The sequence below is a fragment of the Physeter macrocephalus genome, chromosome 20 (genome assembly GCF_002837175.3).
Source record: "Physeter macrocephalus isolate SW-GA chromosome 20, ASM283717v5, whole genome shotgun sequence".
NCBI classification, from domain to species: domain Eukaryota; kingdom Metazoa; phylum Chordata; class Mammalia; order Artiodactyla; family Physeteridae; genus Physeter; species Physeter macrocephalus.
In genome coordinates, this window is record NC_041233.1 from 29,878,146 (window position 1) to 29,903,563 (window position 25,418).

The following is a 25,418-nucleotide window of genomic DNA, read 5'->3' on the forward strand; positions in this document are numbered from 1 at the left end:
GTAAGTAAATAAATATTTACTGTAAGTAAATAAATAAATTAATTAAATGAATGAATTATATCTATGTACACCAGCGTGGAATTACCTCCAAGATTTACTGTTGAATAAAGAAAGCAAGCTGCAGAAAAATGTGCATAATGCAGTCTCATCACAGACAAAAGAATGTCTGTGAGTTTGTGTGCATGTATATTATACACTATTTTATTTATATATATATATTTTATATATATATAGCTGAAATCTAGAAGAATGCACATTCAGCTGCTAATGGTGTAATCACTGTTATGCATAGGGATTAGGATGAGAGTGAGGGTACTAATGTTAACTGGGAACTTTATGTTAGACATTCTCATTGTTGAATGATTTGATGTTTCACAACAAGCACAGGATACATTTGTAATAGCAGTAACAACTCCTGTTGCAGCCACATTCATCTTTGTCCAGAAGAGGAAACTGACGTCCAGAGAAAGGGCCTTGCCCAAGTCCAGCCAGGAGGTTAGCAGGGCGGCGGGAAGCAGACGAGAGAGCAAGACTGGGAGGGACCAGAGGTGAGCAAACAAGGCCCAGCTGGGGAGACTGTGTAGAAAACGTGCTGAGTGTTAAGGGAGAAGAGGGGCTGGGACCTGCCTCCCCAAACTCTGAGAGCTCCCTCATCCCTGAGAAAGTGGAGAACAGTTTTGAGCCCCAGCATAGGACACAGTCCCTGAGTGCGAAGGACCTGGTGGAGGTGACCATGATGCAGATTGAGGAAATGATGCCGAGGACAAGCTAACTGCCTCTGAGTGAGACAGGGAGTGGGTGCCAGAGATCAGGGTGGAACAGCCCTGGACCCACTATTTCCACCTTCATGGCCCCCATTTTACAAATGGGATTGAGAACAGATAAGAAACCTGCCCAGGGTCACACTGGACTCCAAAGGCTGCTCTTCACAGCGGACGTGCCTCAGGCTATGGAAGTGCATCTTGCTAAGGGTCATCCCCAAACTAGCGTGTGACCTACACTTACCTAGGCCTTGAACATCCTTTAAAAAAAAACCCACACTTAAATTGAGAATTTTGCAACCAAAATTTGAATACCACTGAACTTGACTAAGAAGGAACAAAAACAAAACAGAACAGAAAAGAAAAAAGAAAAAGGAAGGAAGGAAAAGAGAAAAGAAGGTATATGCAAATATCTTAGCTCTGGAACAATTCTGCTTTAACTCAGTTTCCTAGGACTAAGAGATATAGATGAGTGCAGAATTCTAAACTGTTCCAACCAGTCTGCAGATTTTATTCCTTTGTAAATCTAAAATAGAATGAAAATTTTGTATGTTGTTGTAAAGCTTAAATGGGGGAGTGGGGTTGCACATTTCTGACTGAGGTATAAATTTAGTTTGTAAACTAAATGTTCAAATGATTGCTGTCTCCTCAGGGTTGCCACTTGAGCCTGAATTTCCAATCTGCCCAGATAAAGAAGAGAGGATTTGGGAGGGAATTCTGCTGGAGTGATGGCTTGGAAAAAGGTTAGTAGTTGGGATATGTACTTTTGGGTCAATGTTAGTGAAGAAATTTGCCTAAGAGGGGCAGAAATTCCGATTCAGGATCAATAAGAGGTAAATTTGGTTGTGTGGGGCAAGGTTAGATTAGAATTTTTAGAAGAGACAGAGAATTTAACTCTTTTTTGTTTTTGTAAATTAATTTTTATTGGAGTATTGTTGCTTTACAATGTTGTGTTAGTTTCTGCTGTACAGCAAAGTGAATCAGCTGTACATATACATATATCCCCTCTTTTTTGGATTTCTTCCCCACTTAGGTAACCACAGAGCACTGAACAGAGTTCCCTGTTCTATACAGTAGGTTTTCATTAGTTACCTATTTTATACATAGTCGTGTATGTATGTCAATCCCAATCTCACAATTCATCCCACCTCCCCCTTCCCCCCTTGGTATCCATACATTTGTTCTCTATGTCTGTGTCTCTATTTCTGCTTTGCAAATAAGACCATCTATACCATTCTTCTAGATTCCACACTTATGCATTAGTATACGATATTGGTCTTCTCTTTCTGACTTGCTTTACTCTGTATGACAGTCTCTAGGTCCATCCATGTCTCTGCAAATGACACAATTTCGTTTCTTTTGATGGCTGAGTAATATTCCATTGTATATATGTACCACATCTTCTTTATCCATTCCTCTGTTGATGGACATTTAGGCTGCTTCCATGTCCTGGCTATTGTAAATAGTGCTGCAATGAACACTGGGGTGCATGAATCTGGGCTCAGGGGCCCGACTGCCCCGCGGCATGTTGGATCTGCACAGACCAGGGCTCGAACCCGTGTCCGCTGCATTGGCAGGCAGATTCTCAACCACTGCGCCACCAGGGAAGCCCTGAATTTAATTTTAAATAATTGCTACTCTTGTGAATCTCTAATTTGTTGTGCCTGACCTGTAGGCCTTCATCAGAACACAATGTGTATATATCAGATCTTAAAACTGAGGGACTTATGAGAGCAACCACGGTCATAGCGATTAACTTGCCAACTAAGGAATGTTGCTTGCCATCCAGTTCTACAGGAATCAAGTTACTAGCCACTGCAGTTACTGACGTATAGCACACTCTGGAAAGAATTCAGGGTCAAGCTCAGGAATAAGGCACTCTGTGCTCTGGGAAAACTGGGAGAACAGGCCCTCAGATAGTTACATATTTTCAGGAGAAATTTTTATGAACCCCAATTCTTGCACCATCCCATGCTTAGAAAAGCACTAAAATCATTAACTGAAATATCTGATCCTTGTGACTGGTAGCAACCTTCTACAGAGATGTGTGCTTGATTGTACATATCCCTTCTCCAAAATCACATACCTCTTCAGAGCAGTTCCTCAGAGCAATTTGAGGGGCTGCCTCCTGGGCTATAGTCCTCAGTAAGACAGTAAATAAACTCAACTCACAGCTCTTATGTTGTGTGTGTGTGTGTGTGTGTGTGTGTGTGTGTGTGTGTGTGTGTGTGTCAGTTAACAAGCTAAAAAACAGAATGACATTGAGAACTGGCCTGGAAGTTAAGGCTCAAGGTAGCTGTTTCCCAGCTCTGCTGCTTATTTGCTGTGTGTGCTTGGGTAGTTAGCTCACACTTTCTGGGCATTCGTTTCCTCTTCTGCAAAATGAAGTGGTGGGTGTAAGGAGCCCAGAGGAGCTGAGGTTCTCAACAGTGATGGCAGCTCCTTTCTGCTTGCGTCACAAGCCTTAGAAAAGCAGCCTTGTTGGCAAGCTGGCTGTCTGCATTCCATAGTCAATTGCCCACCTTGGAGGAAGATGAAGTTGGAGGCAGTCACGTTGCCTTGTACTCAGAGCCCAGGCCAGCAGAAGGCATGCCTATCCTGGCTGCAGCAGGGGCTGAAGGCAGAACTGGGCAGTGGTTAAGACTTGCGGGAGTCAGAGAAACCTGGTCTTCAATCTCAGCTCTACCTCTTTCTAGACATGAGATCTCTGGTAACTTGCTGTCTCTGATCTGAGTGTCCTCTGTAAAATGGGGATGTTAATAGTACCCATGCCTCTAGGGCTTGTTGAGAGAATCAGATGAGATGTGTATAAATGCCTAGAACAGTGCTGGGCACATATTATGTATTCAATCAATGTTAACTATTATTATTTTTGTTGTTTTTATTACTCAAAATCAAATCTTAACTTCCTACCTAATATAGGAATTCTTTCTATGGCATATGAGACAAGTGGCTATTCTCACTCTTCTTGAATACTTCCAGTGACAGGAAGCTCACTACTTCTCCCAGTAAATTGTTTCACGAGTGGATAGTGCTTTTGGAATTTTATGGAATTTTAAAGCTGGTACCTTATATAAATCTCAGGTTTAACTGCCTCATGAGGAAACCCAAGTTCAAGAGGTATCAATAAAAGATTTGCTCAAGGCTGCATGGCTAATTAGGTGGCAGCTGCTCCCTTCTTCTGCCTTCCAATCTTTTAAATAGATTTATTTATATTTTTATTTATTTTGGCTGTGCCAGGTCCTAGCTGCGGCACCCGGGATCCCCATTGCGGCATGTGGAATACTTAGTTGTGGCATGTGAACTCTTAGTTGCAGCGTGCCTGTGGGATCTAGTCCCCCGACCAGGGATTGAACCCAGGCCCCCCTCCCCGACCCTGCCCTGCACTGGGAGCGTGGAGTCTTACCCACTGGACCACCAGGCAAGTCCCCTGCCTTCCAGTCTTATTCACTAAGTCCATTTTCCTTAGTGTATCTGAGAGCTTTGAAACTGCATCCACCAATGCCCCCCACTCTCCCCAAAGAACAATTCCTGGAGGCCCCAGGCTGTCTGTTGCTGGGTCTCTTTGGATCCCAGATAATGTTAAAGGTTCATTGACTCACCCATGGATGCTGGGATAAAAACCTCTATTTTAGAACTTCCAAATGATGAAGGCTGAGTTCTCCTTGCTGCATTTTACAAGACAATCCCCTCCCCCCACCCCAATGTCACTGGGATGATTCAGCTCCGCCCTATTCCTAGGCACAGCCCTTTGGTTGCCCAGCCCTCACTAGTCCCACTGGCCTCTTTTTATTTTTTTTTTTAATTTTTATTTATTTATTTTTATTTTTGGCTGTGCTGGGTCTTCGTTTCTGTGCGAGGGTTTTCTCTGGTTGCGGCGAGCGGGGACCACTCTTCATCGCGGTGCACGGGCCTCTCACTGTCGCGGCCTCTCCCGTTGCGGAGCACGGGCTCCAGACGCGCAGGCTCAGTAGTTGTGGCTCACGGGCCCAGTTGCTCCGCGGCATGTGGGATCTTCCCAGACCAGGGCTCCAACCCGTCTCCGCTGCATTGGCAGGCAGATTCTCCACCACTGTACCACCAGGGAAGCCCCCACTGGCCTCTTAATCTCCATCCTGATGCTGTTTGAATACGCCTGGTCTCACGGGCCCTAAAGGCCAATGCCCATTTCCCTACCTGCTCCACCTAGTCTGGATGTATCGTCACACCAGAAGTGGTACCCCTGGGGACAGTTATAGCTATCCTGAATGGAGCTGTCTTCCCCACAGTGATTCCAGAAAAATAGCATGTGTACCTGATCAGGAGAGGGGCCTGGCCATCCCCACCCCCAGAAGCCCTCAGTGCCACTGACTTGACCTTGGATGACGCCTCATAGCATCATCAACAACATCAGCCCTCCCACCCAGCTCACTAGCTCTGTGCTCCTGACCTGGCCTCTTCCCCTCCCGCTCTTGAATTAATCAGGAAGCATCATTGTGATCTTTATAAGGCCAAGCTCCAGTGGTTTCAGAGGAGGCCTCTCTAACCAGTCCCTGGTTAGACTCATGTTCAGATGGAAACATCTTTTCCCTCCAGATGCCATTTCAAAGGGATATTTGAATGGATTGCTTACTTGAAGTAGAATTCAAATGATTTCTACACAAGGATTTAGATGGTGGAGTCCACTTTAAATATGTATTTCACAGAGCAAAATATTTCACTGTGAATATATGGATGCCAGAGAGAGATTTTACACTATGGCTGTAATTTACAACCAATAGGCAACAAACACACAGGTAACAAACATAGGTTTGGGAGTCACAGCTATCTCTCGGACTCTTGGCTCTACCCCTCACTAGCTCTGATTGTTAACGAGCTACTTAATTTCATTAGGCCTCAGTTTTCTAATTGGGAAAATAGGATGCCAGGGCATACCTCCTAGGGGTTAAAATGATGATTAAATGAAAGAATGCAAACAAGGCTCTAAGCATAATGCCTGGCCACCCACTGACTGTTCAATTAATGTTACTCTTATTATTATTAACATAGAAGCAACATTCTGTGGGATTCCTGCAGATTCAAAGGATATAATGGGTTTACACAAGGAATGCCTGTCTCTGCCCTACAGTGTGTTTTGCAACAGCCATTACAGGATGCCAGGACAATACTAAATATGTTTCAAAATTGAAATTTCATAATATATTTATTTTCAGTTTCCTAGGAAATATTCTGTAATACCCAGAACATAAGCCCAGCAAATTCTTTTGCTATGAAGACGTTAAAGCTTCATAAATGCTATAAATAACCTTTTCGGTGTACATGTGCAACGTATTACTGCTGCACCTTTAACCAATGGCAAGAACATCCCTAGGTCTGCAGAATGTTTACGATATTAGTACATTGCTATGGATACAGTATCAAAGGCAGGCGCCAGTAACATGAACAGGATGTAGGGGTTTAGGGCCACTAACAACAATGATGGAAACTACTCTCACTCTTAATGCATCTTTCTTGGATAATATATTTGGGAGGTGAGCCATGCTGTTGAGAACATTACTTTGGATGTTTCAGCCAATACTGCTGACAGGCAGCTTGGTGAAATAGCAAGGAGTCAGAGACCCAGGTCTGACAGCAAATTGATTGTGTGACATTGGTGGTTACCTTTCTTTGTAGGCGCTCAATTTCTCCCAGTGTAAAATGATGGTGGGGGGTGTCTGTCTGAAGATTTCTGCAGTCCGTTCCAGCATTCTGATTACGAGTTGACCACAGACATCATTTGGTCTCATATCCTGTGTAGTTAAATGCAATTCTGGCTAAGTTGAACAAAGTTAAGACAGATTTTTGGAGGCATCCAAGATGAGCTATACTAGTTGGCCAGCCTGGACTTTCTTTTTCTATTGTTTCCTGTCTTGTTCAAAAGCCTTGTAAGTTCCAGTTGGCTCTCACACTGTCTTAGAGATGATTCTTTTCCCCTCCAAGGGAGCAACAGGGAATGTGGGCAGCTCAGCTCTTTTTTGGCAAATTGTCAAAAATTAACTGGAAATCAGATTAATTTACCAAACTCACACTGTCCTGGGAGTCCTTCTCAAGATGCCAAAGTTTAGTAGCAATTGACATATGGCAACATATATGTTACTATTCTTTTAAATCAGAAATACTTGCTCACAAAACAACAGTGTACATTTTCCAAGAACAGGCACAGCAAACACCTTGGAATTGTTGCCTGGAAGTGGGGGCAGCAGGGAGATGGAGATAAAAGGAAATAAACAAAACAAGAAGGGAGTAGACACTGGGACTCAAAGACATGAGATTTATCTAGGGTAATATAGCTAGTAAGTAATGGGTAACAACTTGAACATAGTTGTCACTCAAAAGCCAAGGGAGCAACACATATATATGGAATCTAAAAAAATATGGTTCTGATGAACCTAGGGGCAAGACAGGAATAAAGACGCAGACATAGAGAATGGACTTGAGGACACGGGGAAGGGGAAGGGGAAGCTGGGACGAAGTGAGAGAGTGGCATGGACATATATACACTACCAAATGTAAAATAGATAGCTAGTGGGAAGCAGCCTCATAGCACAGGGAGATCAGCTTGGTGCTTTGTGACCACCTAGAGAGGTGGGATAGGGAGGGTGGGAGGGAGGCTCAAGAGGGAGGGGATATGGGGATATATGTATACATATAGTGGATTCACTTTGTTACACAGCAGAAACTAACACAACATTGTAAAGCAAGTATACTCCAATAGAGATGTTAAAAAAAAAAAAGATAAAAAAGCCAAGGGTGCTATTCCATTCCACCCTGCTGCCTTTTGCTCTTAAGTGGAAACACCCATTACAATAAAAGATTGAAATGTGACTTGTTATTTATCAATTCTCTCAGAGGGTTACTATGTTGTTACTTTTCCCTTAGAAAGTAGAATACCTGCAAGATTCCCTCTTAGGGAGCTTTCTCTTTATCAGATCTTATCTTTTTGGGGTGATTTCATTTCCTAGTAGCAGGAAAGATAAGGTTAATTCATCTTGGGTTTTCTGAGGTTGTATCAAGGTGAAAAATTCTAGTTCATTGAGGTTTTAGAGGACTCTAGAGGGTTAGAAAGTGGAAAGTTCCTCAAACTTTGTTTCTTTTAAAAAAAATTTATGTATGGTTGACTTACAAAATTATATTAGTTTCAGGTGTAGAACATAATCATTCAATATTTTTATAGAGTACACTCCATACAAAGTTATTATGAAATATTGACTAATTCCCTGTGTTGTACATTACAACCTTGTTAACATTTATTTTATACCTAGAAGTTTGTACCTCTTAATCCTTTTCATCTATTTTGCCCCTCCTCCCAACCCTCTCCCTTTGGTAACCACTAGTTTGCCTGTTATGCTGAGCAATGGCAGCAGCTACAGCTCCCAGTCAGCCAGGAGATCACAAGGGTAAACAACTGATACACTTACAACCATTCCATATCTACACAGTCATTCAGTACAGTATTCATCAAATTACATGACATATTTAACACTTTAGTATAATAGGCTTTGTACTAGATGATTTTGCCCAACTGTAGGCTAATGTAAGTGTTCTGAGCATGTTTAAGGTAGGCTAGGCTAAGACATGATGCTTGGTAGGTTAGTTGTATTAAATGCATTTTCTTTTTTTAAAAATTTAATTTATTTATTTTTGGCTGCACTGGGTCTTTGTTGCTGTGTGTGGGCTTTCTGTAGTTGTGGTGAGTGGGGGCTACTCTTCATTGCAGTGCGTGGGCTTCTCATTGTGGTGGCTTCTCTTGTTGTGGAGCACAGGCTCTAGGTGCATGGGCTTCAGTAGCTGTGGCATGTGGTCTCTAGAGCGCAGGCTCAGTAGTTGTGGCGCACAGGCTGAGTTGCTCTGTGGCATGTGGAGTCTTCCCAGAACAGGGCTTGAACCTGTGTCCCCTGCATTGGCAGATGGATTCTTAACCACTGTGCCACCAGGGAAGCCCCTAAATGCATTTACGATTTACAGTTCAATGTACAGTGGGTTTATTGTGACATAACTGAAGAAGCTCTATATTTCAACTTTCTCTCATGCCCAGTTCACTTATCCTACTGCCCTCCCTGCCATACACGCATACACATATACCCATCATGGAGATAGGCTAGAATATGTATAATTTAAATTTGGGCTTGTTTATATCCTTTTATTTTTCTTTGATACCTCTCCTCCCTCCCTACCCTATATCTCTGGCAGCATTGCCTGACTTTTTTCCCTTTTATTATTTAAGGACTTTTTCCAAAAGTGTTTTCAATATGGGTCTTTTTGTGTGGCAAACATTCTGAGCCCTTGAAGGCAGGGAATCTTTTTTCCATCACTTTCTCCTGTTTGAATGATAATTTGGCTGAATATAAAATTCTACATTCAAAGTAATTTTTCCCCAGTACTTTTAAACTATTTTTCACTGTCTTCTAGCATCCAGTGTAGCTGTTTGATGTCTGTTCATTGTCATTCATTTGGAGGTGATCTGTTCTTTCTCTCTGGAAACTTAGAATTTTCTCTTTGTCTTGATTATTCTCAAATTTTATTGTTATGCCTAGGGATTGGTATGCCTTATCTCTTTTGTTTGGCCCTTTATAAGTCATTTCAAATAAGGTCATTTGGGGGAAATTTCTCTCCATTATTTCTTCAAATATTTCTTCCACCCCATTTTATTTTTCTCTCCAACTGGAACTAATACCCCTAGGCGTTGGCATTTCTATGTTTATCATCCACATTTCCAAGCTTTTCTTTTGTATTTTATGTTTTGTATTTTCTTACTCTGAGACATCCACAAGCTTGAGTCTACAAATTCTTTCTTCAACTACATCCATTCTATTTCACTTGTTCTGTTTTCATTTAATAGGTTCTTTATTTCAACTATTTTATTTTTCATGCCTAATATTTTCACCTAGTTCTTTTTTGTGTGTGATTTCTTATTTGTATATCTTATTGCTAACATATTCTCTTATTAACTCCTTATGTCCTACTTAAAGAGGATTTTTAGATTCTGGGTCCTTATGTTCTAACACTTCTTTTTCAGATGACAGGTGTGGCTCAGCTTATGCTTGTCATTCTCTGCTGTCCAGTGCTTTGGGCTTGTGATCTTGCTTTCCCTTGGGGCATCAACCAGCAGGCCTGATAATGCATTGGGGGAGGGTTAAGGCCAGGCCCTAGTCTACACTGAAATCAATGATTTAAAGATGAGAATTCAGGAACCACAGAACCCTTAAAGAGTCCCTGCCATTGGTCACTCTTTTGCCTGAGGTTTTCACTTTTGAACCTTTAGGAAGAAATAACAAGGTAGTCCACAATCCTTGTGATTTGATTGGGAGTATAGGGGAGTGATTGCCTGAGGGCTGTCAGCCTGTTTTCATGAACTCTCCCCCAACACCCAGTGGGGCTTTGTGTTGCTAATATCAGGAGAAGCTGCCATGGGCCCTGCTACTGCCCACTTCTGTGCTGAAGGGTCAGGCCCATAACTGTCTGCTCAACTTGAGGGAGAGACAAGAACAGAAGATGAAAAGTTCTCCACCAACCTAGTTCTCCCTGCTGCCCAAGGCTCCCCTTTCTCCACCTCTACACCAATTCTAGTCTTCTGTCCGGGATGGTGGGGGGGAACATTCCCTACATTTTCCCTTTGGTTTTAGGAATTCATACTTCTCTCATGTGTTTACTGTTTCTTCAAGTTTGATCTTGGAAGAAGGAGTCAGTGGCCTGAGCTGTCAGCCATTTGGGCAGGGATCTCCCCTCAATGTCCTCAACTTTAAATTGTTACCTCTAAGAGTTGTGGATGTTAGGTATTTCATATCAGTGTCTAGAATAAAAATAAATATTTGAAAAGTATTGAGTTCTTTTTTACTTTCAAAAGACCTCAATCCCAAACTTTTATTCTCAAGGAGGGAGGAGTATGCAGATATGCCAATTGGCTAATTTCATTAGCTTTTTAAAAATTCTTTTTTAAAAATAGAAGTATACTTGATTTACAATATATATTAGTTTCAGGTGTACAACATAATGATTCAAAATTTTTATAGATTATACTCCATTTAAAGTTATTATAAGGTACTGGCTATATTTCTTGTGCTGTACAATATACCCTTGTAGCTTATCTATTTTATATAGTAGTTTATACCTTTTAATTCCCCATCCCATCTTGTCCCTCCCCCTTTCCCTCTACCCACTGGTGATCACTAGTTTGTTCTCTATATCTGTGAGTCTGTTTCTGTTTTGTTATATTCATAGCATTTTTAGCCCTGCAGCAGTGCTTTTCGCTGATTGTCAGGACCCCAAGTATTGTTTACACTGAGTGCTGAGCTCCCAGTGAGGGTGTTTAGCTGTGCTTCTTACTGACACAAACATGTTGTCATGTATAGAAATCAACCCCAAGCCTCATGGAATCAGGGTCAAACCATGTGGGTTCTTATTCTAAATTTTCTCCAAAAATCTTACTACTCAAAGTGGTCTGAAGATCACCAGGGAGCTTGCTGGACATGCAGAATCTTGGACCTACTCCACACTCACTGAATCAGAGCCTGGATTTTCACAAGATCTCACAGAATCCATCTGCACGGTCAAGTTTGAGAAATGCAGGATACATCATCATCCATGACCAACCTTCCAGTAAAAACTATACTCTTGATTAATGTTACAGTTTACAAAGTTGGTTTACATAGATGATTTCACTTAAATTTACTATTTTATCTTCATCCCAGCCACAGTGTAAAATTATTCTTATTCTTTTTAATGATGAAATTGAGGTCCAGGAAGGTGCCAGACTTGCCTAAAATCCTGTGTCTGGAGCCAGGTAAATCCCAGTTTCAGCCTCAGTGGATAGTAGAATACTTTTTGATTATTAATAGTGTGCTGAATGTAGCATTAGTATGCATGGTGATTTTAGGTATCGATATAAAGTATGCTTTATTCTCATAGTATTAGAGAAAAATATAATGAACAAACTAACCAGGTGTGGCATTTCATAGTTATTATTGCTTAAGAAGATTTGTGTTGTGAGGGTGGTCCTTCCATGTCTGAGGTTCAGGGAACATGTCTCTACTTTATATTATAGATGTCATTCCTCTCTTTTATTTACAGCAATGTCAAGATTTCAGTTTTAGTGACAATTTATATTGAGTAATTTTTTATTTACTACAAACATCCAGTGCAATGTGTTGGTACAGGAAAAAGTAAAAGTGCTTTCATGAATATTTCCCTGAACAGTATTAGTACACCAAAGGTATTTTCCATAATCCAACTTTATGCCTTACTATAAACAGAAATGGAGCAATTAGTATACTCTGTCCTATTCAGAAAGCTTAAGAGCCATCTTTTTTTAAAATAAATTTATTTTATTTTTTATTTATTTATTTTTGGCTGCATTGGGTCTTTCTTGCTGCGCACGGCCTTTCTCTAGTGGCGGCGAGCCAGGGCTACTCTTTGTTGCGGTGCGCGGGCTTCTCACTGCAGTGGCTTCTCTTGTTGCGGAGCACGGGCTCTAGGTGCACGGGCTTCAGTAGTTCTGGCACGTGGGCTGCAGTAGTTGTGGTTCACCGGCTCTAGAGCGCAGGCTCAGTAGTTGTGGCGCATGGGCTTAGTTGCTCCGCGGCATGTGGGATCTTCCCAGACCAGGGCTTGAACCCGTGTCCCCTGCATTGGCAGGAGGATTCTTAACCACTGTGCCACCAGGGAAGTCCCTTAAGAGCCATCTTAAAATGTTTGTTGATAGAATTGCAAATACAGTATTTTGGATAGGATTTTCAAGTGTCCACCGTGGAATCAGACTATAGACCTTCATAAAGAGAAATGTGAAATGATAAGTACACACTCTCATTGTCCAACGTTGACAAAAATGGAACCATAATTTCCAATTCGATGTGGACAAGGAGACTTGCAGAGAGAAGGGTCTCATAGACTTACAAATATATTACTCAGGTGCCCTAGATTCTTTTTTGTCTGTGCTGATAAGAAGGAAAGGAAAAATGATATTTACAACCCAGGCTGCTCAACTAAGAGATTTAGTTAACAAGGTTCCAGCAAGGGCCCTGAGCAACAATAACAATGTGATTGCATTCCACGCTCTAACCTTAAAGGCAGGTTCTCCAACGTTTCTTTGGTGTTTTCAGGCCCTCCATGTAAATACATACAGGGTCCCAGATGGCAAGTTGTTTTGCTAAAGAACCTCTTTACACATCTAGAGTATAGCCTCTTAAACTCGACTTGTTTTAAAACCATGGCTTATAAAACGTTTGGAGTTGGATTGCATGGACTCATACACATGTTGAATGTAGGAAATAGTTTATAAATCTGGCCTGTTTTTAGGTTGTGAGGTCATTAGTTTTTAGTTTTTGTTCCCACCATTGGTCCTTGTTTTTTTGTTCTTCCAAACTATACTTGCCCTTGATATATTTGGGGTTTTAGTCTGTTTGCCCTCCATGGTTGTTTCCAACAAGATGCCTCTGGCCTTTTCTCATCCAAACTCAACATAGATGTTTCCCCTGTATCACCACTGTGACTGCAACACAAAGCTAAGCTGTCTTTTTTTAATTTTATTTATTTTTTTGTCTTTTTATTTTTTGCTTCAGACTTACTTCTAGGCTCCTGGACTGTGGGGGAGGAAGAGGCGGAACCAGTTAGTAACACCCAGAGGCCAGACTAACTGAGATCCAGTTAGTCTGTCCTCTGTGTGTTACTTCACCTCCATGGGATGCAGCTTATGAGTCTATAAAATGAATGACCCGCACCGTTTGCTCACTAAGATCCTTTTTTGCTCTAAGTCATGATAATACCCCAAATAAGATTACAGCATTTTATACCTTTGGCATTTAAAAAAAATCAGAGTACTCCTTTCACTTGCTGCAGACTACATCAAACACTGAATGAAATGTAGTGGAAACAAAAGGAGGCCAATCCTACAATGAAAGGAGATGCTCGTGTCCACCCACAACTTGGTGTATGTGGAGTTAAGTGGACTATAGACAGCTCTAGAAACGTAAGGAAGACCATATGTTCTACAACTAGGGCATTCTGCATTTCTTTATCAGTGAAAAAAAAAAAATCCCTGATACAAAGTTCCAGAATAGAGTCTTTCTGAGAAAGAGTAGAATCAAATGTGTGACAATATTATCAAAACTGACCAAAAAAAGCATTTGATTGGAGACACAATTCACAACATTTTATTCAAGTTAATACATTTCATTCAGTTATCTGCCGTATTATCCTTGGCACCATTAATAATAACCCCTTAATCACAAGAGAAACAGAAGGAAAGACTGGGATTTATGTGTAGAAGTTGATCTCCACCAAAACCAATTCATAGTCCATCATCTTTCATGGTTGTGCTTTTACTTGAGGCCTCTTTTTTGGGGGGAGGGGGGCTGTTTCTCTTAAGTGTTTGCTTAAAACAAATAACATGACCTACTATGTCATGGAAGGAAAATAAGGTCTAGTCCCTAGTGAACAAGCAGGGGGTCCTCCAGGAAAGGAGCCCTAAAGGCTCCTTGAGGTGAGTCAGTAACCCTCCTGCCCCAACCAGTCAGTAGTTAAGTTATAACCAGGTGAATGAGAGACGTAGTAACTAGTTGGAGAACCCATGGTGTAGACTCTCTAGAACAGGAATGGCTGAGTGAGTCAGAACTGGAGGGAGACATCTACAGTGTCTGGAAAAAGTGACCAAGAATAGGAAAGTGGGAAAAAGATATGGGTTTCCCACCAGGGGACCCACAGAAAGATGGTGGTACCAGTCAAGGGCAGTCCTGTGCTTTTCTCTGATGCAAGGGTACACTGAATGGGTTCTGCAGTTTTCAGATAAAAATTGGAATGATGCTGAACAAGTGCAAAGTGAAATCAGAGTTTCCCTCCTTTGTTCGGTAAACACTGAGAGAACACCTGTGTGTGAGGCAATGGGACAGGTGCTAGAGGAAAAAACGAAGCTGTCTTAAGATGTGGTCCTGACTTGAAGGTGGCCATCAGACCCTGCACATACAGAGCACTATGTCGGAGGGTCCGAGTGGAGGAAAGCATCACTTCTGGCTGGCAGAAGCAGAGAAAGCATTCCCCAGTCATTCCTTCTTGGTTCCCAGAATGTCCTCTGTGCCTCTGTGTCACCTCTTGGCCTGCCCCATTCCAGGCACTTGCTTGTCTTCCTTATCTTTCTCCATAATCTGAAATGGAAGCCTGAAAGGAGAAGATCCCGCCTCACAGGTGTCTAACAAATGTGGGTGGAACTGATGTGTTATGGAAGTGTCACTCTATTTTGGTCCAGGTGGGTGGGAAAAAAATTTGGGGAAAGGAGAGCTGATAAGATGGTGGTGGTAAGGGTAAGGTGTTTTAATCAGAAGGTAGAAGCAAAGATATCCCAACAAGCAAACTTAGTATGTGGCTTAAACCAGGTGACAGGGAGAATGCCAACACAGCCAAGGACCGCAAGAAGGTAGCTGGAAGCCCTCTGCCAAATAGGTTAGTCTGCAGAACTGGGAAGCTAAAATCTTTTCCTACTATCTACTCAAGTTTAACCAGAGCAGATGAAGAAACAATGAATAACTAGAGGGTCGTAACTTTCTAGAAAGATCAAGTAAACACAGCACCCCCCAAAAAAGGTGAGGCTGAATGTCAGTGTAGAGAAAGCTTTTGAACATCTTTTTTCTCCTAGGAACTTTATATGCTATATTTTCTCTCTTTTTTAAAAATTGAAGTATAGTTGGTTTACAATATTATATTAGTTTCAAGTGTACAAAATAGTAATTCAGTTTTTTTTTGATATCTTTTTTAAGTTTGTTTATGGCGTCTTGGTCTGTAATCAATCAAGTAATAGAGAGATGCCATCCCAAAAAGGAACGTCTGCAGGAACCAGAGTAGTTGAGTCCAACTATTCGTGATGCCTTTAGACCTAAAAAAAGAGAAAAATTTATCCACCAGAATTTTAATGTTATGGTTTCACAGGAGTTATTGTCTTCTAGTTTTTTAAAAACTTATTCCTTCTATCTATTTTCATGGGGCTTATTTTGCACTTTCCTCCAGCTTATTAACTTGAATGCTTAGTTCATTTATTTTCGTTTTTCTTGTGCATTTAGAATGGTACACTCTTCCCTGCGAAGCAATCTGGCTACTGCCTAGGACATGGTATTATGAAACTGTTTCTCACGTGGTTTTGATGAGCATATAGGGTTAGAAAGAAAGCACTGGGATGGTTTCAAAGCAAGTGTTTTGGACCAGATGTAAATCTAGCTTGGCCAACTACCAGCTTGACCTTGGGCAAGTCACTCACTCTCTCTCAGAATCAGTTTTTTCGTCTGAAAAATAGGAATAATAGTATTTATCTCACCAAGTTTTGAGATATTTTTGAGATAAGTTATCCAAAGTGATTAGTAAAGGGCCTGGCACACGGTAATAATAAATACCTGTTTATACAGCCATTCAAACTAAACTGCTTAACACCAAGCTCAAAAGAAAATGGCCCAGATTAAGTGAATGGTTTGCTACAGGCTCATCTGTATATAAATAAGTCTCATGTGGATGACTTTTAATTTAAAACAAAATTTTAAGAAATATATGTAAAAAATATATAATTTTCTACACTAACAGATTAAAGGAGAAAAATTATATGATCATCTTAATAAATGCAGAAAAAGCATTTGATAAATTTCAACATCCATTCTCAATACAAGTTCTCAGAAAACTTAGAAAGAGAATGGAACTTCTTTATTCTGACAGAGAAGGTCTATACAACTCTAGAAAAAACACGAGGCAGAATGCTGAAAGCTTTTCCTTTGATTAGGAACAAGGCTACTATCACCACTTCTGGTTGACACTGGACTGGACGTACTAGCCAGTGCGAGGGAAAAAACATAAACAAAAGGTATACGGAATTGAAAGGAAGAAATAAAACTGTCTTTATTTCTAGAGACAATTGTGTACCTAGAAAATGAAAAGGAATCTTTTAAATTATTAATGATGAACTATTAGATGAACAGATGAACTATTAGAACTAAAAAATGAATGTATCAAGGTCACTGGGTGTGAGGTCAGTAGAATCAACTATATTCATACATTCTACCACCAAACAACAGAAAAATGAAATATATATCAAAGTGGGCCAGGATGTACAAGAAATTCACGTTTACGCAGCATTACTTATAATAGTCAAAAAAAAAAAAAAAAGGCAAACCCCAAAAAACTAGAGGCTTAAAAGTCTGTCAGAAGGAGGATTTGTTAAATACATTAAGGCACATCTATATAATAGAATACTATGTACTAATGAAATGAGGTAAATTTATAGGTATAGACACGGGAAAACAGGCATATATGACAACAGAAAAAAGTTATACAAGAGTTTATATCTATATGTATATAGATATGGTGGCTAAAAAGTCGAATGTTCAGTCCAGTCTTATGTCTGGTAAAATGGAATTCATCCATTTCTTTTTATTGCTGGATAGTGGGATGTGGGGTAGGGCTTCCAAATGTTCTACAGGTCTTCATGATTCTTTCACTTAAATGTATTCGTTCGTAAGTCCAAAGGAATATTCATTCTGGTTTACAGTCACCAATGATACACTGCAACACGTTAGACCATAAAGAAATGATTTCAGGAACGTGAGAATAGTGCCCTAACCTCTCTATGCCTCTTCTCCCACACTGCCTATCAAAGAACTTGAGAGCACGATGTTCAATTTGAGTCTTTTCGTTTTCATTAGAGGCTCCAAATGATGGTAACAAAATAGATGTAAAGTACTCCAACACTATAATGTGGAGGGCTGGACCACACACCTCCGAGCTAAGCTCTCACTGAGAGCCTGAAGAGGCCGTTAGAAAGACGTACTAGTGCTGCGGCACTTCCTATCCCAAGTCAGCCCAAAGAACAGCTTCAGTGGAACCACTCAGCCTGACAAGAGTCCCCAGTAATTTGGGGGACGCTTAATATCTAACTCAGACGTTTAACTACTGGTACATGGCTGCCCAGGGAACTGCACACACTTGCAGATTTATCCTGCTGGACGGATAAGGAAGCGGTCATCGTGAGCCTTACAGGTCTTGTGGAAGGGCACTGGCATGGGTGAGCTTAAAAGCAACCCCGCCCCAGAGGCCTAACTAAAGGGTAGAAGAGATCTCAATAAAAGGGAAACTGCCCCCCACCACGACCTCCATTACAGATCCTAAGGGAAAACTGCAAGTGACATACTGACTGAGGTCTGAAGAAACCATCAAGGGAACTGCAGAAGGGAGATCCCTAGTGATGGGCGGTTTCTCAAAAATCCACCAAGGCTCCTTTGGAGAGAAAGAGTCAACAATGGGTATGCAATGACCACAGCACCCAGCTGCCTGATCACAAGGCAGACTGTGCTCTGCTTCCGCTAACTACTCCCAGCACCCCAAGGGGCCACTGGCAGCTGTTGCTAGTGAACAGGGAACAAAGCTGGAATGAGAGGGAAGACATCAACTACCCCCTCTTCCCTATAGCAGGCTGCTGAGCCCCAGCTGGAGGAGAACAGATGTTCTGAACTAGATAAAAGTTCATAGTCTTAATGAATAGACTGGACTTGACCAGATAATATGAGATGGTGACTAGAAAATCTATGGACCTGCTTCAGATTTCGTCCAGGGCTAGGGTGGGAGACAGACAGTAATCCTTGGGGGAGTGCAGATGGGTGAAAAAATAAAGCTGCTTTCTCCTCCTTTCCTAGAAAGTCCAGCTTGTTTAATAAACCAGAAGGTGGAAGAACATAATCTATTTAAATCAGTTAGCACTTGTCTGGCATAGTGTGCACCCAAGAAATATTAATTACTTTTATTATTAAAACAATAAAGTATCAAAAAAAATAAAGTATCTTATTTTCCACTTTTAGAAGTAATACCACAAAAACAGAGGTGGTAATTAATCTTGACCAGAAGAAAAAAAATCAATTGCAAAGCAATCTGGCATTACTATAACCATCTCTTTCATTACACCATACTTTCTGTATGCTCACATAAAGTCTAAATGTAAAGAAAAGCTTTTTCAGTTCTCTCACATTGTATTATCCTGCACTGGCAACTGTAGAGTAGGGTCTAGTCGCAGGACTTTTAGCTTGCAATGCATCCCAGAATCACCTACAGATCTTGAAAAAATAACATGTCCCTACCTTTGAAGCAAGGCTACTACATTAGATCTCTGGGCCTGGAAACCAGACAAGTGAATGGTGAGAAAGCTCCTCAGGTGATTCAGTTGTGAAACTAGGCTGAGAATCATTGGGCTAGGTCAATACAGCTCTTTTTCAAACTAGAAGGCAGCCTCCTAATCTTTTCTTCTAGTTGGGGCTATATAGAGACTTTTGAAAAAAAGAAGAAAAATCATCTAAATTAAATGACTAAATAATTGACTCATTAACACAAATGAATTCATTCATTAATTATTTACTTAGTACTCCCTCTGAGTATGAGAGAGGCTCAGTATTAGGTGTGGGGATTCAGCTCTACCTGAGCGTGTTCTCGGCCTACAAGCGCATGAATTATTTAAATGTGGCTACTCTCAACTTATATTAGATACCAAGAGAAAAGCGACAAAGACCTATTAAAAACACTTACTTGCACAATACAATGGCATACAAGGACTCTCCCACGTGAATCAGCCAGGCAAGCCAATACCTGAAACAAAAGTCAGCCTAGTTTAAGGTGATGGTTCTCTGCTGATGAAATCTAACACAGAAACCCCCAAGAGAAAGGTGCTTTAATGTGAACTAGCACCACTCTTAGAAGGCAACCAGGGGCCTTCCAGGTCTACAGGGACACTGGAGTTGCAGGGTCCACAGCCAATTTCTGCAGCTCTCCTTACCAACTGTGCACAAGGGTGTGATGATGCTCCAGCAAGTACTGAGTGAAGGGGCCCAGCGGCCCTAGGCTCTGATAAGCAATAGTCTCAGGCTAGAAGATCATCCAGTTTTCAAGCAGAAACCTTAGGAGCCCACCGATCTTGCGCTTACGCCAATAACCTAGGCAAGCGCTAGGAGCGCAAGAGCAAGACACCTCCCCCCCCTCCAAGTAAGTACTGAGTGAAGGGGCCCAGCGGCCCTAGGCTCTGATAAGGAATAGCCTCAGGCCAGAAGATCATCCACTGAAAGAGAACCAGAAGCACAGAATGCTTATTAGGTCACTTAAATCTATTGTTAACCGAGGCTATTAAATAATCCTGATTCTATAAGAACAAGTAACAGACCAAAGAAACTGAACTAAGTCATCTGGGCTTCCATTCTTTACTTCTATTTTCTGAAAGCGATTCTAGTGGGAGATTTATACTGAGGAAACTCTGTGGTTATCAGACTTAGTGCCCAGGTTGGCTGACTTCTGTTATTAATGAATTACACAATTTAGTCCCCAACCTACTTTTCTGGGTATCTTTCCTGTATCCTTTAAATGAATTCTGTCTGCCAAACAAAAGTCGCTGCTCCTCTCAGTAGAGGTTCTCTGTCTTCATGATTCCACATCTATGTCATAACATGTATATCCTCTCTAACCCTTCTTACCCATTAAATTCTACCCATCATTTAGGTTTACACCCATTTTCCAAGCAATTCCAACTGCCTCAAACATTCTGCTTTGGAAGCCCTATCCTGACTTGGCAGGCCTAGAACTGTCCGTCAACTTGACCTCCTTCTTCGTGAGTTCTACTCAAACCTGGCTAAGCCCTAGTAACCGAGGGGACGCAAAGACAGGTACATTTTCAAGCAGAAAGCTTGCGAGCCCACCGACCTTCCGCTTACGCCAGTAACCTAGGCAAGCGCCAGGCGCGCAAGCGCAAGACCCCGCCCTCCGCAACAGCGCTCCTCGCCCTACGGGAGCTTGGCGGGCCAAAACAGATGCACCCCGCGCTACACCTTACCCCGAAATATCCCAGCCCCAGGACCGTGACCAGCGAGGGCAGGGGTTTGGCTATACGGAAATAGGAGGTAGCAGCCCCACCGGCATTCGACTTCGCCACCACCATCTTGAAAGATCTAGACACCGAGTCATGGGGTGGGGAGTATTCCCTGCCTTCATATAGGGAAAGCGTGGACAGCCGGTTTCTCAAGATCTCAACACCGGCTAAAGGCGCGGGCAGACGGGTGCGCCTGCGTCTTCTTCCCGGGTCTAGTCCCCTGGCTCAGAGCGCTCGAGAGCCGCGATTGCGCCTGCGCGACCTCTCCGTGGTCGTAGGTGCGGATCCTGTGGCTCAAGGCAGCACTCTATCCCCTCGCATGGCCTTGCCCGGGGCCCGCTGCCCTTACCGTGTAATAGCCAAAGGAGAGGGTGATGACGGTGACCCAGAAAAGACTGCTCCTCTGGAAGTACGTCTCATCTCCTCCTGCCTTCCCCATCGTTACAGTACGTCCCAGGGAATGCTGAGCAGGCCACCTCTGCTCTGGAGGAAGGCAAGGATGGGGGCGGGGCCGTGGCAAACACTCCTCCCTCCTCTTACCTACCTCCCCAGAGGGAGAAGAGTCTGTGGGCCTGAAACTCTGAAAACGAGTCTCCATCGGCTCTGGCCTGGTGGGCTGGTTATCACCTTGCAGGGGAGACCCCTCTCTGAGTGTCACTTTCTGGGGCTTAAGATAATGGTGTTGGAATAGATGGTGCTTTATGCTCTTAATGACTATGAATCCAATTTTTGAACTTCAGCTCTGCTCTGCTCTGTGGGAAATGTAAAAAAAAATTATAAATAGAAACTGCAATTAAATAGACTTGGGATACTGGAAAGGGGGACTCACACACTCTGTGACGTTAGCAGAGGCTGATAGGGAGAAGACCTGTCTTCTTTCCTGGCAACGACTCAGCCAAAGAAAACCCATGGACTCTGTTTTTTATAGCCCTCCCAACTTCCTTTTCTTCTTACAAGTGTTGTAAGAAGAACAACAATGTCCCTGGGGGGGGACACACGACTTGTGCTGTGGCTCACTGTGGTTGCAGACCCTAAAGTGTAATTCTTTGCTTATCGCAGAATAAACCTATCTTTCCTGGAGAAATAGTTGGCATTCTGTTTGTTTCAGGTCAATAGAAATAATGCTCTTTCTCTTCATTAGTAAAGATGTATGGACCGATATGGCACAGCACTTACAAGAAGGGGCTGTGGAACAGATACCTGGGTTTACTTTTACCTCCTGGCTCTGCCAGTAACTTTTTGTGTAAGCTTACACTAGTTACATTACCCATCTGTGCCTTAATTTCTCTACCTGTAAAGTGGGGATACATTGGTTCCTATCTCAGAGCCTTTGGGTGGATTAAATGAGTTAATACTTGTAATAAAACCGCTGTAAAGCAAAGAATGTTGCCCACCATCCAGTTGTACAAGGAGCACGTCATTAGCCACTGCAGTTGCTGACCTACAGGACACCCTGAAAGGAATTCAGGATGAAGAATAGCATGATGCACTCAGTGCTTTGGGAAAACAGGCCAAACAGGCCCTTAGGTGGTTAGATATATTTCAGGAAAAAAATTTTATGAACTCAGATTCTTGCATTTTCCCATACTTAGAAAAGCACTACAATCATTAACTGAGATATCTGTTCCTCTTGACTAGCAGTAACTTTCTATTGAGATGTGTGCTTGATTGTATGTGCTCATTACCCAAAATCATATATGCTGGCCTCTCCCCCTACCTCCTCAGAGCTATCTGAGAGGCTGTCTCTTGGTCTGTAGTCCCCAGTAAGGCACTGCATAAACTCAACTCGTAGCTCTTACATTGTGCATTTTTCTTTCAGTCAATAGCACTCACAAAAGTGTCCAGCCCATAGTGCTTTATAAGTTTTGGTTATTAATACTACTGAGCCTTCGGCGTATTTGCCAGGCCCCTGTGCTAAGTGCTGTATCATCAATGCGAGGTGGGAGGCACATCAAGCCAAAGTGTTCTGATGAGACTTCAGGAGAGAAAGGTGGTTTCACCCGGGCTTTAAAAGCTATTGTGAAAGCAATAGCCGATATTTACTGAGCACTTACTATGTTCCAGGCATTGTTTTAGAAGTATTAGCTCACTTAATTCTCAAAACAGCTCTATGCTGTAGACTATTGTCCTTCATTTGAAAGACAGGAAATAGCACAGAGAAGTACCCGAAGTCACATAAATGGGTAGGTATACTGGAAGTCAAGTGGCAGCTGAGTGTTCCAGCACTCTTAAGGACCATGCTATATATAACGTATGGGATATTTCCAGAACTTTTTCAGTTGACACGGAAACAGCCAAAGTTGTTTCCTCATTTTTTTCATGACTGTATTTGGCTATGTTTTAAAGAATGGTTTCCAGAATGTGTGACACAGTCCATTTCCCAGATAAACCACAGTGCCTGTCAATATCAGGTTTACCAGGGCTCAACAGCTTTGCTTAGTTCTAATCTTTCTTCATCACATCACCCTCTTGGTTCTCCTCCGTCCCTGAATACCTCTATTTTCTCAGCTTTTCTTTTACTGCTTGTCCCCTAGATACAGGTGTTTCCTATTATCTTCTCTGTGTTTACAGTCTTTTTGAACTTTAATTTTCACCTCCGGATGACTCTAAAACAATCCCCCCAGTCTCAGCCTCTCTCCAGTTGCCTGCTGGTCACCTTTACTAGGTACGGCACCACACCTTAAAGACCAGAAGTTCACTATTATCCACAGAGTCAGTCCTTGCCGAGACCCCCCTATTTACATTAATATCATCTTCATTCTTCCAGGCACCCAGACTCTTCCCTTTGGCTGCCCTCATATCTAGTCATCTGTCAAGAGTTCTGTTGATTAAGTAACATGATATCTCATCTTTCTGGATTAAACTGAAGCCAAGCCCCCTAAAATCAAGTTACCTTGCTGAATTTATGATTTTTTTATTTTTGAAATTTTTATTGAAATATAGTTGAGTTACAATGTTGTTTCAGGTGTACAGCAAAGTGATTCAGTTATACATATACTTCTTTAGATTCTTTTCCATTATAGATTATTACAAGATATTGAATTGAATTTATGATTAATCTCTCTATCCAAAACTGTATTTCTTTTCTTTGTCCCATCTGACCATTAATCTAATGAACTAACTAACTGAACACTAATCAACCAGAGTCAAATGACTAAAATTGCTGTTGTAGATATCACCGTTAATGTACAAACTCAGGTTGTTTCTCCAGGATAAGACAAGCTAATAGACCCCAGAGGCATGGACCACTTGCCTGAGAATCATAAACCAGGGACATCCTGATTCCCCAAACAATGATTAAGAAATGTCACAGAAATATCACAGAATGATGATTAATCCCAGCCTGTTCTTCCCCTTTAAAAAACCCGTCACTCAAAGACCAAGTTGGAGTGGTTCTGAGACTTGTAATAAATCCTGACTTTGCTGCAAACACCTGCTGCCAGAGTTTGGGTTTCTATGCCGCTGGCACATGAGCCATTGCTGGTTACAAAACCACGGTTTAATTTTTACTGCCTCCCTGGGTCATCCCAAGTGAGGTATGTTCTACCACTTCAGTAATCTCTTTTTCAAATTTGTCCTACAAAGTGACAGGTTAATCTTCCACAAGTACAGTTCTTTTTTTAAAAAATAAATTTATTTATTTATGGCTGCATTGGGTCTTTGTTGCTGCATGCGGGCTTTCTCTAGTTGCGGCAAGCGGGGGCTACTCTTCGTTGTGGTGCGCGGGTTTCTCATTACGGTGGCTTCTCTTGTTGCGGAGCATGGGCTCTAGGTGAGCGGGCTTCAGTAGTTGTGGTGCGTGGGCTCAGTAGTTGTGGCTCGCGGGCTCTAGAGCACAGGCTCAGTAGTTGTGCACGGGCTTAGTTGCTCCGTGGCATGTGGGATCTTCCTAGACCAGGGGTCGAACCCGTGTCCCCTGCATTGGCAGGCGGATTCTTAACCGCTGTGCCACCAGGGAAATCCCCACAACTACAGTCCTGATCAAGCCTTTACCTTACCAAAACTTTTCAAGAAATTCCCTAATTTTAAGCTATTTTTGTTTAGTATTTCTCTTCAGGTGTTAAATCTGCAGTGAGGAAGTTATTGGAAAATAACTCATGTTAGAATAAAAGTTGTTGAAGATGCAAAATGGCTTAGATTAGAGGACTATTGGAAGCTAGGTTTCATATCTTCCACCACTTTTATCTGAGCCCAGCAAGTTACTTAGTGTCCTGTGCCTCCTCTTACTATGAAAGGGAAGAGTAGTACAGCCCATGACCAAAGGGTCTTACCATTAACCCGTCATGCACATATAAGGAATCCAGAAGAAGGAGCCAGAAGATCTTTACTCAGACGTGAGTAGTTTATGTCAATCTATAAGAAACCCACAGTCAACTGGAGATGTCAACTGGAGATTCAGAAGGGGTTTGTCTCTTGTATTTAACTCACCCGCTCCCCATGTAACAGGAGTAGCTAATTTCTTTATCCTCCAGGTGTCCTAGACCTCCATCCACTACGGGTTGGCAGAGAAATCTTTCACCCCTTTACGTTTTATCTCTCTCTCTCTCCCCTTTGGGTGGATTAATGACCTAAACATTGAAAACAATAAAGAAAATATGAGAGAAGAATTTTACAACCTTAGAGAATGGGGAAGGAGACTTCTTAGCAAGATATTAAAATTATACACTGTAGAGGGAAAGATAAAAATTTAACTGCTTCTCAATTTAAAACTTCATTCCTTATTTAGAGTTTATAATAAATAACAAAGTTACTTGTTTTACTCTCTTATGTATCACTTACAT

At 41.9% G+C, this 25,418-nt stretch overlaps 1 protein-coding gene and 1 long non-coding RNA gene across 4 annotated transcripts; one reads left to right on the forward strand and one right to left on the reverse strand.

Moving 5' to 3' along the window:
* The first annotated feature begins 67 nt into the window (after nucleotides 1–67).
* On the forward strand, nucleotides 68–11,849 carry LOC114484507 (uncharacterized). Its single transcript, XR_003677497.2, has 3 exons — nucleotides 68–548; nucleotides 1,414–1,504; nucleotides 11,214–11,849. It is a non-coding gene; the product is annotated as an uncharacterized lncRNA (long non-coding RNA).
* An 89-nt stretch (nucleotides 11,850–11,938) lies between these two features.
* On the reverse strand, nucleotides 11,939–25,147 carry TMEM254 (transmembrane protein 254). Of its 3 annotated transcripts, XM_024132158.3 has the most exons (5): nucleotides 20,602–20,847; nucleotides 19,816–19,836; nucleotides 19,558–19,640; nucleotides 19,311–19,370; nucleotides 15,294–15,636 (listed from the first exon to the last, which is right to left on the reverse strand). In XM_024132158.3, the coding sequence occupies exons 1-5, from the start codon at nucleotides 20,704–20,706 to the stop codon at nucleotides 15,516–15,518; spliced, it is 390 nt and encodes a 129-aa protein (XP_023987926.1). In that variant the 5' UTR covers nucleotides 20,707–20,847; the 3' UTR covers nucleotides 15,294–15,515. The 3 variants fall into 3 exon arrangements, 1 of the variants encoding a protein (XP_023987926.1); XR_008616084.1 differs by lacking the exons at nucleotides 15,294–15,636; nucleotides 19,816–19,836; nucleotides 20,602–20,847 and adding an exon at nucleotides 11,939–12,540 and having other exon boundaries at nucleotides 19,558–19,658; XR_008616085.1 differs by lacking the exons at nucleotides 15,294–15,636; nucleotides 19,311–19,370; nucleotides 19,558–19,640; nucleotides 20,602–20,847 and adding an exon at nucleotides 20,987–25,147 and having other exon boundaries at nucleotides 19,763–19,836.
* Between the last annotated feature and the right edge of the window lie 271 nt (nucleotides 25,148–25,418).